This window comes from Dioscorea cayenensis, chromosome 9, assembly GCF_009730915.1.
Source record: "Dioscorea cayenensis subsp. rotundata cultivar TDr96_F1 chromosome 9, TDr96_F1_v2_PseudoChromosome.rev07_lg8_w22 25.fasta, whole genome shotgun sequence".
NCBI classification, from domain to species: Eukaryota; Viridiplantae; Streptophyta; class Magnoliopsida; order Dioscoreales; family Dioscoreaceae; genus Dioscorea; species Dioscorea cayenensis.
In genome coordinates this window covers 729,112-746,816 of record NC_052479.1, presented here as the reverse complement: position 1 = coordinate 746,816, position 17,705 = coordinate 729,112, and the positions used below count along the sequence as shown (strand labels likewise).

The 17,705-nt window shown below is 38.4% G+C and overlaps 4 protein-coding genes across 6 annotated transcripts; 1 reads left to right on the top strand and 3 right to left on the bottom strand.

The window, feature by feature from the left end:
- Positions 1-1,837: 1,837 nt before the first annotated feature.
- Positions 1,838-4,473, top strand: LOC120269061 (protein TRM32-like). The gene is made up of 4 exons (XM_039276348.1): positions 1,838-1,869; positions 2,028-2,145; positions 2,307-3,825; positions 3,899-4,473. The coding sequence occupies exons 1-4, from the start codon at positions 1,838-1,840 to the stop codon at positions 4,471-4,473; spliced, it is 2,244 nt and encodes a 747-aa protein (XP_039132282.1).
- A 120-nt stretch (positions 4,474-4,593) lies between these two features.
- LOC120268769 lies at positions 4,594-9,437 on the bottom strand. 2 transcript variants are annotated; one of them, XM_039276045.1, is made up of 7 exons: positions 9,094-9,417; positions 6,573-8,735; positions 6,434-6,491; positions 5,747-5,895; positions 5,493-5,579; positions 5,157-5,285; positions 4,594-4,945 (listed from the first exon to the last, which is right to left on the bottom strand). In XM_039276045.1, exons 1-7 carry the CDS (start codon positions 9,160-9,162, stop codon positions 4,820-4,822), a joined length of 2,781 nt encoding a protein of 926 aa, XP_039131979.1. In that variant the 5' UTR covers positions 9,163-9,417; the 3' UTR covers positions 4,594-4,819. The 2 variants fall into 2 exon arrangements, 1 of the variants encoding a protein (XP_039131979.1); XR_005539015.1 differs by lacking the exons at positions 4,594-4,945; positions 5,157-5,285 and having other exon boundaries at positions 6,438-6,491; positions 9,094-9,437.
- A 90-nt stretch (positions 9,438-9,527) lies between these two features.
- LOC120268770 (pentatricopeptide repeat-containing protein At4g21065-like) lies at positions 9,528-11,968 on the bottom strand. The gene is made up of 2 exons (XM_039276046.1): positions 11,924-11,968; positions 9,528-11,714 (listed from the first exon to the last, which is right to left on the bottom strand). Exons 1-2 carry the CDS (start codon positions 11,958-11,960, stop codon positions 9,883-9,885), a joined length of 1,869 nt encoding a protein of 622 aa, XP_039131980.1. The 5' UTR covers positions 11,961-11,968; the 3' UTR covers positions 9,528-9,882.
- A 105-nt stretch (positions 11,969-12,073) lies between these two features.
- Positions 12,074-17,625, bottom strand: LOC120269450 (protein ESMERALDA 1). Of its 2 annotated transcripts, XM_039276779.1 has the most exons (10): positions 17,072-17,613; positions 16,400-16,469; positions 16,100-16,167; positions 15,903-15,991; positions 15,009-15,206; positions 14,289-14,493; positions 14,014-14,181; positions 13,179-13,346; positions 12,886-13,076; positions 12,074-12,748 (listed from the first exon to the last, which is right to left on the bottom strand). In XM_039276779.1, the coding sequence occupies exons 1-10, from the start codon at positions 17,459-17,461 to the stop codon at positions 12,583-12,585; spliced, it is 1,713 nt and encodes a 570-aa protein (XP_039132713.1). In that variant the 5' UTR covers positions 17,462-17,613; the 3' UTR covers positions 12,074-12,582. The 2 variants fall into 2 exon arrangements, with proteins under 2 accessions (XP_039132713.1, XP_039132714.1); XM_039276780.1 differs by lacking the exon at positions 12,074-12,748 and having other exon boundaries at positions 12,892-13,089; positions 17,072-17,625.
- Positions 17,626-17,705: the final 80 nt, after the last annotated feature.

Sequence of the window (17,705 nt, the reverse complement as noted above, 5' to 3'; positions counted from 1 at the left end):
AAGACACATTTAAATGTTGTAAACTTGTAATCCACTTGATTAATGGTTATATCTACATCCACTTAAACAATGTCTATAAATTGGGGCACATTTACTAGTACCTACTATCACATCAAATTTAATATTTTTTTTTTTTTTCTTATAAAACTCATAAGTCATTTACACGGTGTATGTAGGAGCGTATTCAATCATTATATATACTCTCACCTTTCATGAGATGAGAGCAGAAAGTCAAACTCGCAATCATTATATATATACTCTCATCTTTCATGAAATGAGAGCAGAAAATCAAACTCGCAATCATTATATATATACTCTCATCTTTCATGAAATGAGAGCAGAGAGTCAAACTCGCATCTCACTTGAACGAAAAAAACTGATGTACTATTATAGCCAAGGACCTTATATCATTTTTTTCTTAATCTTTATCAAATTATAAATAATAATAATAATAATAATAATAATGAAAACTAAATTATTTAAAAATTTAATTGAAAAGATGCATTAAAAAAAAATTTACAAAAGAGTTCCTGTATGCTTGCCACGTACCCCATTTGAAATTCGGTGTATGTACTACGCTGCACACTGGATCTCAAAGACCGTTGGGCGTTGATCTCGGTGGCGGGAAAAGCGCGGGAAAGGAGAGAAGAAAAGAAAGACATAAAACCCTAAAAATAAGCATGAAATCAGAGAGAAAATGGTGAGATCGAGAGAGAAAGGAGAAGAAGAGTCACTGCTCTTCTTCTTATTCTTTACCCTTTTCAAGGTCTCTTGTAAGGTTCATCCTCGTTCTCCATTGGATTCTCTAACCCTAGCCCTAATCCCAATCACGGTTGCTGTTATCTTAATCACAAGGTATATCCTATGTTTTTGAGCTATGAATTGATGCTTTCTATAGAGAAATATCTATTTATTTATTTATTTATTTTTAATATTGTTGGTAATTGGTGATTCAATTGAAGGAAATTGTGTTTAGTTGTTATTCATGAAACATGTCTGGTAATCCCTATTTTGTTGTTTCAAAAGAAAATCTGGTTTTTATAATTCTTTTGAGCTCTGTAATGATGCTTTTGTAGAAAAAAATATATATTGTTTTGGATTTTAGATTTTTGGTTCTTGGTGTTTCATAAGGGAAAATTGACTTTTCATTATCCATCATGCTGCGACATGCTTGATAATCCCTATTTTCTTGTTTCGCAATCCCTTTTTTAGCTTGAAATTGATGATTTTTATAGAAAAATCTTTGTTTTTTCAGATTGTTGCATGCTACTATTTCAATGGGGAAATTTGTGTTTTTGATGCTCTGAATTATGAAATAATACCTCTTGCTTTAGAATCCAATTCTTTTTGTAGGCAAAATTCTAAACTTTTAGATTTGTTGTTGTTGGTGGTGCTTCCTATCTTCTTGCTTTGCAGAGCCAAAATTAATTTCCATAGAAAAGTCTCTAATTTCTCAGATTGATGATTTGTCCCAGTGCGTAGAACAATCACATATCTTGATTCCTTCATGCCGGGACACGCTTGATTTCAAGAGCATAATGTTTTGTTCTGCAAGGGAATTCAGCAAGATTGCATTGTTACTATATTTAGTTCTGGAGGCTGAGGTAGCCTCTTGTTTGAGGTGGTGATGTCAAATGACCAACTCAGCATAAAGGTCCTAGAACAGTTTGCGACAACAATCATTCGAACCTTCATACGAGCTGGTGTTGTCAAATGACCAACGTAGCATAAAGGTCCTAGAACAGTTTGTGGCAACAATCATCCAAGCTTTCATGTCGGGTTTAATTCAGTTTTTGGATCTCCATCAACGTCTTCGGGTCAGGAAGCTTCTTAATCAATGGAGACATCGGATCAAGGGCCATCACAGGAGTGAGTTGTTACTTCTTGGCTCTTAATATTATACTTGTAACTTTGAATTCTATTTAAATACACTAAGGACTAAAGAACTGATTTTTGAGAAATGAAAACATTTAGGCTCTTACGAGTTACGACCTATATGTTTAGTTTAATGACTGATATTTGTGTAGGTTTATCTTGTATGCTGGTGAAATATTGATGAGATGTTTTGTTGTAGGAGTAAAAGATAAAGATATTCCTCAAACAGAGGAAGAACATAATTCTTTGTGTGTAGGAGTTGGTTCGCCGGTGAGTTCAAGTTACCTAAACATTCTTTTGATTCCGTAGTCATATTTGTTCCTCCTTTAAAATCTAAATGCATCTCTGTTCTCTTGGTTGTTTATTTGGTGAACAATGTCTATAACTGCTTTAAAGATTGGATAGTGCATTAAATCTGAACTGCATCTCAGATAGAAGAAAATGTAAAAAGCATGAATAAAGGTGCTGGAAAGACCCGAATACGAATTCCAATTTTTAAGAAAAAAAGGCGGGAACAAGATCATAAGCGGAAAATCTCCGCTTCAGCCACTCGGTTGCTGCGCACTGTCTCCATCCATCATATGCAATGTAATGACTATGTTCTTCCCGATGATTTGGCAACCATTAAAGATGCTTCAACAGTTGAACTTCATCCACATGACATTGTTTCTTCACTGAGTGGTGTACATTTGCCATTGATGCTGCAAGGCCCTGATGGATCTATTCCTGGGAAACAATGTGAAGTATGTGGGTCGGCAAATAGTTCACATTTTGTGGATAATAACCAGCTAGAAGAGCTAACCAATTTTTTTCTGAAGAAGGAATTGCTGCTCAGAGAAGAGTTAAAAGAAGTAAAAGAGGCTTTGTCAAAGCAGGACAAGAGCTTGAAAGAATCAGGTGATGATGTTACTATTAGATCCAAAGATTTCTTGCATATGGTGGAATTGTTAAATGCAAACAAGGAGTTGTTTATAAAAGTTGTTCAAGACCCAAGGTTAGGACTCACAAAGTACATACAGGATCAATCAAATTCCCAGGTATCGGCAGGGTTATGGAAATCTTGTTCATTTCCAGTAACAGCAGTAAACAGTGGTGGGCTTCCTCAACTGACACACAAGAGGATGGAAAGTGAACCCTCTACCTCTTCAGAAGGAAAACTTCAAGTTGAGTGCTCACCCTCTGATCACAGCATTCTTGACGAAGTTGCTCATTCAGTGAAATTAGAAGATGGTGGAGCAGAAGCCAGTCGGGAGAAGGAGACTAACATATTGAAGAAACAAAATAACAATGCAACCGTATTAAGCCGCTACAAATACATTAAGCATAGGATAATGGATGTGATAAAGGATAACAGCAAAGAGCTTCATCGAATCTCAATGGATAGCATTATGCATAAAATTCCCTGTGGTCGTAAAGTATCCAATAATATGAAGAAAGGTGTCCTAGGCTCATGGAAAAGATGCTCATCTGAAAGCTTTGTCAGAGACAGCAAATATGCAAGTAAAAGAATTAGAAGGTCTCGCTCGCTTACCGAATCTTTAGATAAGTATTCCGGTTTGTTAAAATCCATATCAAGCAGAGAACCTGAAAGGCCACCGGAGAGATCGCAAACAATGAGAACAGATAACTCTTTGGATAGAATTTTTTCCCTTCCTGACTTTGATTCGTATATATCAAATGAGGATGATGAAAGTAGAGGACATAATGCATCTCTGTCACTAGATTTAGAGAGTACATATATTTTGGATGGCTGTTTCTTAGATGGTACAGACAATTCTGATGAACTGAAGATGGTGGGTGATTATGCTGAATCAGATTTATTACTAGAACGAATCATAGTAGTAGATGATCAATTGACAGTTCATAGAGACATGGAAATTAACTATTCGACTAATGAGCAAGATCGAGATAAACATTCTATCACACCACATGATTTTACAGTTCAAGAAGGTAAATTCCTTCAACTTTTTGTATTAAATAGAACTTCTGATTTGAATGAATTTCATTCAAACAATTGTTGCAGATTTAGAGAATGTTGAAAGAATTGAAGCAGACATTGATAATGACGAAGCTTCAATGGAGCTCACTGTCTTGAGCAGCACCCTTAACATTGGTGTGCAACGGAAAGACGAGGCTGAGTTCAACTATGTGCAAGCAATCTTACGAAAATCTGGATTCATTGGCGAAGATTATCTCAGGGAATTATACTCACCCGACCATCCAACAAACTCCGAATCCGACAAAGTATTCGATGAAGAACTTCTGTTCGATCTTGTCAATGAAGTTTTATTCGAAATTTACAACAATTTATTCACATACTGCCCATTGTTGTCACATTTGGTTTCGCGCACAAGGCCAGTGCCTTCAGGATCACATCTGCTTCAGGAGGTGTGGGCAAACATTAGTTGGCATCTAAGTTCTCAAATGCAGGAAGATGAGGCTGTAGAGTCACTTGTGGCTCGGCATTATGCCCGGAATGATGGATGGATGAATCTTCAGCATGAGATTGAGATTGTGGGTCTTGAATTGGAGGATATAATACTCAATGATTTACTCGATGAAGTTGTATATCAATTCCATAAATTTTATCGTCAATAATGTTTGCTGTATTTTGCACATATGCATCTTCATATTTTCCATTTATGTGTTCCATTCTATATGAAAATAAAAATAACAAGACCGGCGGTCTTAGATTAGTACGAGATTAACAAAAGGATATCAACATACAAACTTGTATTTAAATGGCACAAAAATCATTTTGAGAGCTCTTATTTACATCTCTGCATATGTATATATGTACATATATTTATGCTGCTGGAAATGATGGTTCTCACATTATGGATTAAACAACAGATGATATGATTTTTCACAAGATACAGAGAAAAGCAAGCGCATCGGCAACAACAAACGGAAAACAATCGCCTTCCTAGTGGGTTGCCCGGCCTCAAGAGGCTTGACCGGGTAACCATTCAAATTTCGTGTCCTGGTCTTTTTTGCTTCCTTGCGAATTTCTCAGATATTGACTTGCGGCTGATTGGTTCATTTCGAATATGAATCTCATGCCCCGGATCTGCACAGGTGAACAGATGATTCGTTAACCATCATCTTCAAATAATGAAGCAATGCCATAATTGCATTGACAATGTTCACTATATATAAAGCACAAGCATTCTTCAATAAAGTGAAATATTCGAGTTATGGTAAAAGTAAAGCATGGTCTTGTTTTCAATGTATTTTGAAGAGTCTCTTTGGGAATTTTTCTTTTGCAGTCATCAACTTACCTCAATCAAGCAACCTGAGGTTAGATTTATACGTTTTCCGGCCGGTACTTCTTTGCTGTTGATGAAGATCGAACCCTTGCCTACATTGATCATGAAAAATGATCCGTCTTGCTCCAGCTTGATAATTGCCTGGATAGAATAACAAAACAGTGAGGGTCAAGCAATATAAATGAGATGGAAATTAAAAAGCTAATTTAGCATCCACCCACAAGAATTAAAACAGGCTTCTTTTAATAATAATAAAAAAATCACAAATATCTTGTCAAGATACACCTTAAGCCTTCAAAATGAAGTTGAGAATTCATGATCAACAAGTTATGAAGAGCGAAAAATCACCTGACGTCGAGATATTTTTTTAGTGTGCCCTTCTCTTCCAAGATCAATATCAACCTTCACACCTTCTGTCGCTCTACCAAGTGACACCTAAATTTGAATACAAAGATCATGTTATTTAAAAAAATCAGATGTTAAATATCAGAACATATCAACGAAGATGCCAGATAAATGTGCTGGCAGTTAGTTGAAAAATGTTTAGCAACTTAATTGAGATAAGAATTTGGTTAACTGCAAAAGTAATGGATATTGGATACCTTAGGAGACTTTATATAATACTTCAAATGGCGGCCGTAAAAAACTGCAAATGCTCCATGACGCGAAATAGCTCTATGCATATAAGAGTGTGCACCTTGCTCGAGCCTTATGATAGCCTTCTTAGTGTCCACACACTGATACCTTGAAACTATCACAACAACATTAAAGGATCAGCTCTATGTCACATATACATATAAACACAAGAATCAGATTAGATTATATATCCAATAAAGTAAGGTAATGGCATGCAACCATCAGCTTCTGTAAATATTAAAAAAAAAAAAGGCAGATTCAACTTTCCAAAGTGGCGGACACTGGTGCACATCCTGTTTAAGAAACAAAAGAAACAAAAGAGCAAATAATATATACAAAACAACTTTTTGAACAAGAAACTTGTCCCACATGATTATGAAGGTGAGATAGAAGAGATACCATCCAGGCATGCTCATATGTTGAGTAACGAGAACTTGAGTGGTCTAACAAGATTTTTCAGCAAGAAATATATGGAAAAAGCAGCACGGACTGCTCATACGACATGCACATTTGTGCAAAAGGCCCTATCAAGCATATTTTCTGATAGTTTCATAGATAACAACAAAGAGGCATAGTGTAACTCAAGAAAGAACAAAACATGGTAAACTAGAATCCTTCAAACTCTAGATACTTAAAAGAAAGGAAAGTACTACCTGCCTTGGTGAAGAGATATGGTTCCTGGTCATATGGACCCAAGTCCATATCAAGTATCTGCAAGGACCATAAAAATTTGAAGGCCTTCTTCACTGGATACAAGTAAATTACTTAAGCTCAAAATAAATTTTTTTTTACCATAGCCTCAATGTCAGAGAAGTTAGGTAGATCATTTTCACTATCAGATAAATTATCTTCTTGATCTAATTCCGATTTGATCTTCTCTGGATCTTTGTCAAGCATTTCTCCAGAACTCTGTGGTTGGTATACCATGTGGCCTTGCATTTCCACTTGCACCTCTGTTTCTTGTTTACAGATATCAGGTATTTTAGATGGATAGAGCTTTGCTAGGTCAGAACTTTGAATTGGCTTCTTTCCAAAGCTGGTAAAATCACCATCATGTTTCCCCAGGTTTAAACCTACACTTTCTTCCTTTGAAGCAGACATGGCACCCGATTGTAGGGAAACATTAATAGAAGTGCAGGAATTTGGATCACCAAAAGCAACACCAATTCTGGATCCACTCCCAATAGCCTCAGCTTCCAACTTACAGCCATCAGATGAGTGTCTATGACCCACACTTGACAACATAGGCAATTCTGCCTTGAAAGAAGATGCAAAAGGTTGTGAAATAGGTTGTACATCAGCCTTCCCGCTGTCTAAAGCCTTGTTGGAGGGGGAAACAGATGCAGACTTTTCAATGGGATTATATTCGAAATCCGGAGATTGTGGGAGCAACTGATCAGGGACAAAAATATGATCATTACATGGGATTTCTGGATCCTCTGTGTTCAATACACAGGCCATAAAACATTCATGAGACTCAGTATTATGAGATGCCTTAGATGTCATACAAGAATCATTCATCCCTGAAATGCAAACACTATCATTACCATCATGGTCAACATTTTTCTGCTCATGGAGATCACTTGATTTCTCCAAACAGGCAAAACTCGGACTTACAGGGCATGCACCAACAGTCCCTATGGCACCAAGTTCAGTTGAACCACAGGCATTTTCTGGGTGTTGGTTAGAGTCACTAGGGGAATTCAATAGGATGGAATTTAGACCATTATAGCATGGATTTTCCCAATCATCCGTGAAGTTCATATATGAGTTAGAAATGTCCATATATTCACTGTCTACTACTGTTTTTGAAGATTTTAATGCACCATCAGAAATCCTTTCATTCAATTCTGCTTCTGACATGGCACCATGACATCCTGGTGAATGCATTTCCTCAATATTATCAAAGTCTAGTAATGCTCTTGCCCCTTGATTGTCTTCAAAGTGTCTGTCAATAGCAAAAGTTGGCATAGAAATGTCATTCATTGTTCTCCACATACTAGGAACACCTGGTTCTGGAGAAGAATAACCAAGTTGATGCAAGGAACCACTACATTCTGGCATTTGTGAGATTAAGCTATCACTTCCATCAAAACCACAACAATGATGGTCACTCAGAGTAGAATCAAACGCATGTACATTCTTTGTTTTTATGCCATCATTTTCATATGAGTCGTTCATCTGCAAAGTTTCTGGCTGCCCAACTTCCTGCACATCTTGGCAGATAACGGACAAACCTAACTCTTCTTTGACAGTATGAGGTACATCATTCTGTATGAAATCATGCTGAAACGTTTGCGTTGCATTCTCAGCTTCAGGTTGATCAACTGATGGCATCATTACCGGGAAGATGCAATCATTGGCTGCCATTTCAACAGGAAAGGCATCACTAACATTATTCATATGCCTTGTATGAAACACATCAGCCGCGATATTATCATTAGCAACAGCAGAATCAGCCATTGGCAAGTCAGGAAAACTATGTGAAGCACCAATGCCAAGGTGCTGATGATCATTGAGGAGAGGCTCCCGAACTTTGGAACTGATAGCAGTGGCATCACTATTGACTATGTGAGCAGTACGAGAATTTAAATTCTGTTGAAATCCAATAATATTCCCAGAAAAATGTGAAGTTGGACGCACAAGAAAGCCCAAATCAGCAGAGCTGTGAGGTTCACTGCAAACTCTCTTTCGCAAGGCATGGTAATGGCTTCTTACACTATCCCCTTTTCTTTTACCGAGATGTTCCTTTCCTCTCAAACAGGAAATGCGATTAGCTTTGGGAGCATTGGAAACTGATAACTCAATCTCAATCTCAATAATTCGAGCCGATGCCTCTTGTGCGGTATCTGAATCATAGAGAAGTGAACGCCACCTGTCTTGCAGCTCCTTAATAGTATATCGGCGAGAAAAACGAACGGCGCCTTTAGCCAATGACTCCAAAGAAGCACCGGTCTCTCACACATGAGGGACAAATATAAGATTTTCTAGCCATGCAAATCAAGACAAATTCCAAAAGAACAAATTCATGCAAGATCAATCCTAGTTCCAAAAACAGCAGCAATTTAGCATTATCATCAATCAGGCTAATCGTATGGATGATGCAGCAGCATGAGATCATAACACACAAAAACAACATCAAAGTTGAACATTCTTGAGCACTAAGACAGCAATTTGAGGTCCAATTACCAATAAAAGAACCATAATTCTTCAAAACAAGCACAAATATCAAAAACTTGGAAATAATGATTAAAATCTTGAACAAAACACAAGAGAAGGCAGGGAAAACAACTAGAATAGCATTGGGGATTACCTCAACGGCGTTCTTCAGCAGGAGATCGTCCTCCGGGATCCAATTCGCTAGGGGTGCCAGAGCGCCCATTTCCTGAAGAGCAATCCTTAGCACAAGGGATTTGTGAATTTAGGGTTTTTCGAATTTGGGGGAGATTTCAGGGTTTTGGGTACTGGATTCGAAGTTTTCAAACTGCAAAGAATAGCATGGGCCACAGACCCAACACCATCCAAACTATTGGGCTTAGACTCAAAACCAATCCAGCCCAACAGCCCTGTATATATATATACTAAAAATTTATAATATAACGACATTTATTTAACAAATAATTTAAATATATATTCTGGAAATCACTTTTCACTTCACACATTCCCTTAATTTTGACTTTGGTTAAAAACTAAAAGCATAAATTAATAATAATAATAATAATAATAATAATAATAATAATAATAATAATAATAATAAAAGAAGGTCAAATCCAATTTTGCTAGTGATGAAATAGGATTTCAACTATATTTGAATAATTTTAAATTTAAACCATGGACTACGGGAATGAATAGAATACTTTGAACCCTAGTCCAATGAATAGAACTCTCGGATTTTGAACCCGCACTAATTATTCACTACCAAAAGTGTCTTACCACTAGACCATGGTATTGTCAACAGAACGGAGATCCTTGCTTCCCTTGATTCAAGTGTGAATTTCATGAATAATTTCTAGGCTTCAATGAACAACAAAATATGATTGATCAAGATATGAATGGTGTATGTTACTCTTGTTTGTTTCAAGCAGCATGTATGCTCCTCCTCTCACCAGAAATCTCTGCAAGAACACAGACCATCTTTGAAATGATGAAACCGATTTCGGTCTCTAACGACGATGTCCCGATCATAAACTTTAGATATGAACTTAGTAGCCAAGTGACAATCGGCGCAAACTCTAAGGTTCTTGACAATCCTTATCGTCGTCCGGGGAGCTGTCTTTAACAATGCGAAAGCAATGGCTAATTTTTCACTGTGTTGATGCAATGCATCCTCTTTATCTTCCTCATCAATGTCTAATAACACCTCAGATAACACCGGAACATACCCGGCGAGTTTCAACTTCCTCCCCATCTCTTCAACCATATCAAACACATCTCTGTACTTCGAATGCAGCTCATCTCCGGCAATGAACTCGTGAATTTCACCGTTGAATTCTAACAAACTACAACCCGGGACCTTCTTGATCCCTTGTTTGCTCATAACCTTCCTTATCTCCGACTTCTTCTCCCATCGGCGGGACAATGCATAGACATTTGATAACAATACGTAGTTTGATCCATGCATAGGTTCATCTTTGAGGAGATTTCTTGTGATGCTTTCTCCGAGCTCGAACTTACCATGAACTCTACAAGCACTGATGAGTGTTCGCCAAATGACCGGGTTCGGCCTCATTGGCATCGATTGCACAAACTCCATAGCTTGTTCAACCATCCCTGCTCGGCTAAACAAATCCACCATGCAACCACAATGCTGAATCTTCGGCTCAATGCCGAACTCACTCTTCATCGATGCAAAATAATGGCGACCATCATCAACCATACCAGCATGGCTGCACGCAGAGAGCACGCCTATGAACGCAACATCATCGGGTACGATACCAGCAGTTCTCATCTCCTCAAACACGGCAACAGCCTCCCGGCCACGGCCATGCATAGCAAGACCATCAATCACTGAAGTCCATGACACAATGCTTCTCTCAGGCATTTCCACAAACACCTTCAGAGCACCATCAATGTCACCACATTTGGCCAAAGCGTCGAGCAGCGCGTTGCAAAGAGGCAGAGTCTTGGGAATCCTCTCCCTCTCGACGAAGGACTTGATCCAGTGGCCGAGCTCAAGCGCGCCCAAGTCCGCGCACGCAGAGAGGACGGCGACGACAGTGACCTCATCGGGACGGACACCACTCACCTGCATTTCACGAAAGAGTGCCACGGCTTCGTTGGACAGCCCCGAGCGAACGTACCCGCCAATCATGGCGCTCCAGGAGACAACATTCGTCTTGGGCATTCCATCAAACACCTTGCGAGCGGAGTGAAACCCACCAGAACAACAAGAGTACATATGAATCAAGGTGTTGCGGACGAAGAGGTCATCAGCGAAAGTGAACTTGATGGCGGCGGCGTGAGCTTGGGGGCCGAGGAGGTGAGGAGAGGGAGCGGCAGCGATGGCTTTGAGGAGGAAAGGGAAGGTGAACTTGTTGGGAAGGAGGCGGCGGCGGAGCATAAGAGAGAAGTAAGAGATGGCGAGGAGGTTGAAAGAAGAGTGGGCGAGAGATCGGATGAGGGTGTTGAAGAGGAAGGAGTCATAGAGGTGAGGGGAAGAGAAGGGGGAGAAGAGGAGGGAGAGGGAGGAGGAAAGGGAGGAGAGGGAGGAGGAGGTGGAGGTGAACTTGGTGAGGACGAGAGGGTTGGAATGGAGGCCGAGCTTGAGAAGATGAGCTTGAGCTTGATGGAGCTTGGGAATGGAGTCGCAGGTGTCGAGAAGAGAGAGGAGGTGTTGCTCTGCTGCTCTTCTTTTGCTGTTGCTTTTGTTCATTGGTTCACGACGACGACGACGACGACGACGACGACGCTGATGCTCACTTGAAACTCCATGAACTATATAATAATTATTATTAATATAAATTGTAGAAAATTGTAGGATTACATTATTTAATGTTTAATACTTATAAATTTTTTTAAATATATAAATAAAAAAACCTCTAACTAAATAAGCTGAACAGAGTTTATAACATGTGATATGCGATATTTGTGAAACATGAAAAGAAAATTGTATTGAAAAAAAATAATAATAAATTTTTATTTACCTTGAAGTGTCAAATAAGGTATTTTGTTGGGTATCATAGATGTAGTTTTTTTGTAACCAGAGTTGTAGTATTGGCTGCTAACATGCTATAGTACCATATATTGGAATAGAACCTACCCTACCATAGATGTCATGATAGAGTCCACAAATATCAAACAATAATAACAATGACACTAAAATTACAAAAAGGATCAACATGTCAATAGAGAGAGGAACCCCCAAAAATTTATGTTCCTTCTACTCACATTCTCAATCCTCTTTTGCAGTAAAAAAAAAAAAACAAAAGGAACAGCTTGTCTATGGGTGGGAAAAATCAAATCATGTACAGAAACTAAATCAAAACTGAAGGGAAAAATTAGTGAAAAAAATACAGGCTTTTTCCAAGTAATGTTAGGTACAAGGGCTGGAAAAGCGAGCTAAAATTTCCTGTCAGTGGCCCTGGGGAGGAAAAAAACTCTTTGATCACAGGATTCCCCAAATCCTTCTTTTCCTCTTGTTCCAAAACATACAAAGGAAGCAGGTGCCCCAGGCCTAAAGAATCAGAGCAATGTGCTCTCTATTGGCGTCATCTTCAGGGTGGGAAAAAGAATAGCACAGCACTCTGGCCAAATGCTCTCAAAGAATAATATAGATAATGCACTGATGAGAAAACCGGGTTGTTCATTGAGCTGATGATAAAGATTTCGTACTTTCTAGCTTGTTTGATCGACACATGCAGTCCGGGCAAGGGTATGTGTATATTGAATCGTTTGCTCTTTTAATCTCTATACCCTTGGAATCACTGTGAGCTCGTATGTTCAACAATTGATGCTTCAAAGCCTTCCATCTGTTATCACAGAAAGGCAATTGATGTATAAAAATAATTCTCTTTCTTTCTCCAAACTTTTAAAAGCATAGACACAAGAGAGTAATTCACATGGTCGGAAATTTAGCATTTGAGCAGGCAGATAAGGTCAGACGTACCCGATATTTCGATTGTCAAACAATAAAGCTAACTTCTTTTTATCAGGTTTGATGGTCTTGGAATGTCCACCATATAAATATCTCCTATGGCCAATTAGAAAATGAGGGAAGTTGCCACCTTGAGTTGTCACAAATACTTCACTATGAAGACACACACTGTAATCTATAGCAGCCATCCTTGAGGAATAATTCTGAAAGTGGAAACTACAATTAAAGCATTTACTACTGTATAGATAGTAGAATGAGCATGCAAGTTCACCTGATTACTGAAAACTGCATGTCCGTAGTATTACCTTAAAGGGCGCAAGTTCTTCAGCTGATGCCAGCATCTCTTTAGTTTGCAAGAGGGGAAACATCTCAAGAAGTGGACCCATGACTTTCTCTGCATTATAGATCTTTCCAGAAGCCAGATAAAGTAAAGTATTGTTACTGAAACCCATGCCTCGGAGCATCAAGCCAACCTGAAAGAAGTAGATGCTCATCAGACCAGCAAAAATTTTGTTCATCAAATGTCACTATTATCTTCTATATACTATACATATATTTATTTTATTTGTTAAAACATCAAATATATTTGCCAAAAACTAAGCTGACGCCAGCTTGCAATAGTAGGATGAAAACATACAACACACATGATTTTACTAGTGCCACAAAAAGGTTAAAACAAAGAGGAATTGAGGTAACTACTATAAATTTGTCAGATAGGCTTCACAAGCACACATCACAGCCTATATAATCAAGTTGATAAATAGGAACAGGTCAACAAGCCAATCTTCGAAGTAACTTAACAAGAACCACTATCCATAGATATCCCCACTATTTCATTTATTACATCCTAGCCCATCATCAGGAATATTCAACATGATTTTGGACACAAATACTGTTCAAACAAGTAGGTGATGTAGGCGGTGACTGGGAAGGACTGATACAGTCAATCTAATGAGAGCAAAAAATAAATAATAAAATAATATGAAAACATGAGCGGTCATCAGTCAACTGGCAATCTAGTAAAGAGCAAAAGCCATAACTCATAAGTCAAGAGCATTACATGGGTTAAAGCTCATGCCACCATGTAACTTTGAACTGTTTCACAAGGAAATGTATCATTCCACAAATAATAATGCATACCTCCAAGGGTGTAAGGGGGCATTTACCGCTGATCCTAATCACACCAGGACGTATAACGCGTCCACGTTTAGTGAACTTTCCTCTCCAACCCCTTTCTCTTGCTGCATCCATTGCTATCTTCTCGTGCTCTCCACCATCAAATACACAACAAGAGAAGGCAACCATATCCTGCACAGGAGGAAATAAAAACTAAATCTACAGTATCTACACATACAGTACTTGGAAATAAAAAAATTTGAGACAAGAGTTATAAAGAGAATTCAATAAAATCCAACCTCTTCAAAGCGGAGATGAACCGCAATGTATCTCCCATCGCTATCTGCACTACGTTCTTTCATTCTAGAAACCAACGTTTCAGCCAAAGTTGATATAGGTTTTGAAAATCGTAAGGCTTCAAAATTTGCCAGACACCTTAGCCGTTGGACAACTGGAGGGGCATTTAATGACAACCGATTTGCAAAAGGAGAAATCCTTATAAACCTAGATTATTCCATTTTTTTTTTAAAAAAACAAAGCAGTGTGAAATTATTTTCCAAACATCATTCATCAACAACATCAAATTAATAGCTCAAAGATACGCAACAGATACATCACTTGCTTGGAAACTTTATCCTGAAGTCCTGTTATGTCTAAATTCATAAGAAAATTAATAATGTATGCACAAGTCCCAAGAAAATTCTAGTATATGATATAAGTCACAGATCCTAACAAATGCAATATATACACAAAATATTCTTTGTAAGACCATGCTTTTTTTTTTCCTGAGAAACCCCTTACATTGAAAATATCTATCATGGAAACATTACTCTGTACTGTCACCAGTAAATTAAACTTCAACAGATAAAAAACATAGCATGGAATTAAAGGAAAACCTTCTTTAATGCTCTTTTGAATAACCACCATACTTGTACAGGCAATCATTTTCAATTAACTGTTATAAATGACAGCAAACTTATAAATAAACAATTTTCAGATCCCAGGTTTGTGATGCTTACCTTTCTTCAATTAACTTTGGCAGGACCACATCCTTATAATGATGAATTGAAGACCAGGCTTTTATCCTGAAGTTGTGAACATTGCTCATATTATGATCATATCGTTCCATGATGAATTCGGGTACCTTGCTGACTACTCGCACATCATTTGTAAGAGTGGAGATGAAGTGATCTTCATCATAAATATCGCTAAATTTGCTGTAAGAGCAACATCCACAATAAGAAGATGATACAATTAAATGAGAAGTTAAAATCTTATGAACCTAATGAATGTGATTTACTTAAAAATAAATGAAAAGTCATAAGCTCAAATATAAATCAGCCACATAACTAAATGAACAGTTCTGCCAAAATAAGATATCGCAAGACAACATCAGCATGGTAAGAACTGTGCCAGATGCAACCAGGTCCAGCAATCAATGAACATAAGGAATCAAATAGCAAATCTGGCACATCACGTTACAGTGAGTACAAACAACATCATTTAGGATATAAGATTATACTGAAGGGAACATTACTATAATTTAAAATGGAAAAATGACCAATAAACTAAATCCACATGTCACCCAGAACGACATTTGAGTGGTTGAGATTTTTGATAAGTCTCATTCAGTGATCTAAAGGAGAATATAATGTAATACAAACATATTCCATGCAAAAATGAAATAATAGTACTTCAATATAGTGAAGCACACATATCAGAATGGATCAAAGTAGGAACTAATAGGACTAATAGGACTAATAGGACTTCAACATAGTGAAGCACAAATATCAGAATGAATCAATATAGGACGCAAATAAAACTAGCAAGGGGTAGTCAGCCAAAATAAGATATTAGCACTCCAAAACAGCAATATGAATGACAGAGTGATTGGGATAGATAGATAGATGAACCTAGGATCTCGCCATATGCTGTGGTAGTGAAAGTTTGGTATAACAAGTGTTGCATTCAGGTATCCTGCCACCGCAACTGCATTACATATCTATCAAAACATAGAACAAACAGCATATTAGCTATTTGGACATATATTGATTTCATTAAAACCATCATAAATAGCACACTATAACAAGGGATGAAACAAGAAAACTACCGATGTCCGTTGTTGATTCAACCCTCCATTAGCCTCGACAAATATGAAACCATTTGATTCAGGCAAACCTGAACAACACAGAGAAAATTGTTCTCATATTCAATTAATTTCAAGCAAGATGAACACAAAAATTGAGGAGACATGTGAGAAGTAGATCTCAGCAAATGGGTATTCCTGCCTGCATTGGATGGGTGCAATAGGCGCCATTTCTAAGTCACATCAGGCCATGGAAACTCAACTTTTTGAGAAGGCTAGTAAAACAACCAAATAACACAAGGTTTTGAAAGATAACTAACATACCATTTGTGGACTGATTTATGCAAGGTCTCCAAACACCGCCTTTGTATGCGTGTTTCCATACAGTTGCTAACTACAACAAAATCAAAAGCTTAAGTGATGGCTGTAGAGAGACTTAAATAGTGATCAAGTAAATTTAGGAAATAGCACATTTTTCTTGAAAAAAATATTAATAAAAAAATAATGATGTTTGTTCGTTAATCTCAATCTTCAAGACATGTTTAACACTTAAAGAACAAATTAAAGTGAATTGCAAAATGTGCTCTAATTATATTGTCATCCAACAAAAGAAAATTCTACTTTTCACAATAAAAAAATGATATTTCTCCATTAATCTCAATCTTCAAGACATGTTTAACCTCACAGAACAGTGAATTACAAAATATGCTCCAGGTGCATTGTCATCCAACAAAATAAAATTCTATATTTCACAATAAAAACAAAAAATCTCTAATCAAACCAGCTACAGTACAACATTTGATCAACGAGAGAGCTATGATCTAATGTAGTTTTAAAGTAAAACCAGCCACTGATCTCATTCTTGAAAGATCTCTTGATAACAAGAAGAACTAGGGCAAAGTCAAAAGCCTCAAATAATCCAGATTTACACGAATCAAATGACAACAAAATAAACAACAAAATAAAGAAAAAAAAAAAGAGATTTCAAGAACTAACCCCGTCTGAAGAATTATCAGCATCCATCGCAGGCCGGAGGCGCTGGTAGAGCTCAGGGCTCCGATAGACAGACCCCGGCGCCGGGCGGGAAATGATGCTAGGAACGCTATCAAGAGACACAGTACCCATATAAAGCAGCATCCCGGAAACGTATATCAACGGCGCGAAGAGAAATATCCCTTGCCGCCGGAGCAGCAGCGAGAGGAGCATCCACGCCGCACGTTGCATCAGACTACGCGGCGGTGGCGGAGGCCGCCCCCCGCTGCTCTTCGACGGTCGACGAACCAGTCGTGGCGAAGACCTCCGCGGGGAAGCCGGCGGGGATGGCGACCCGCCGCCACCTCCGCCGCTGCCGCTGCTTCCGAGCCTATTATACGCCTGCAGCTGCATCGCGGCGAGGCGATCCAACCCGATCCCGCCGATCCGAGGGGCACGATCGGTGGCTTGTTCTACAGAGGCGGAGCCGCCATGGATTCCGGCTCTGAAGCTTCTTCGAGTTCTATCGATGCTTTTCTTGGGGTCGGGGAAACGAGAGGGAAATGGAGGGCGGTGAGCGTACCGCAAGGCGGTGATAATACCGCCTTTGCACGTGCGAGAAAGAGGAAAAGAGAACGGATGGTGATGGGTTAGGCCC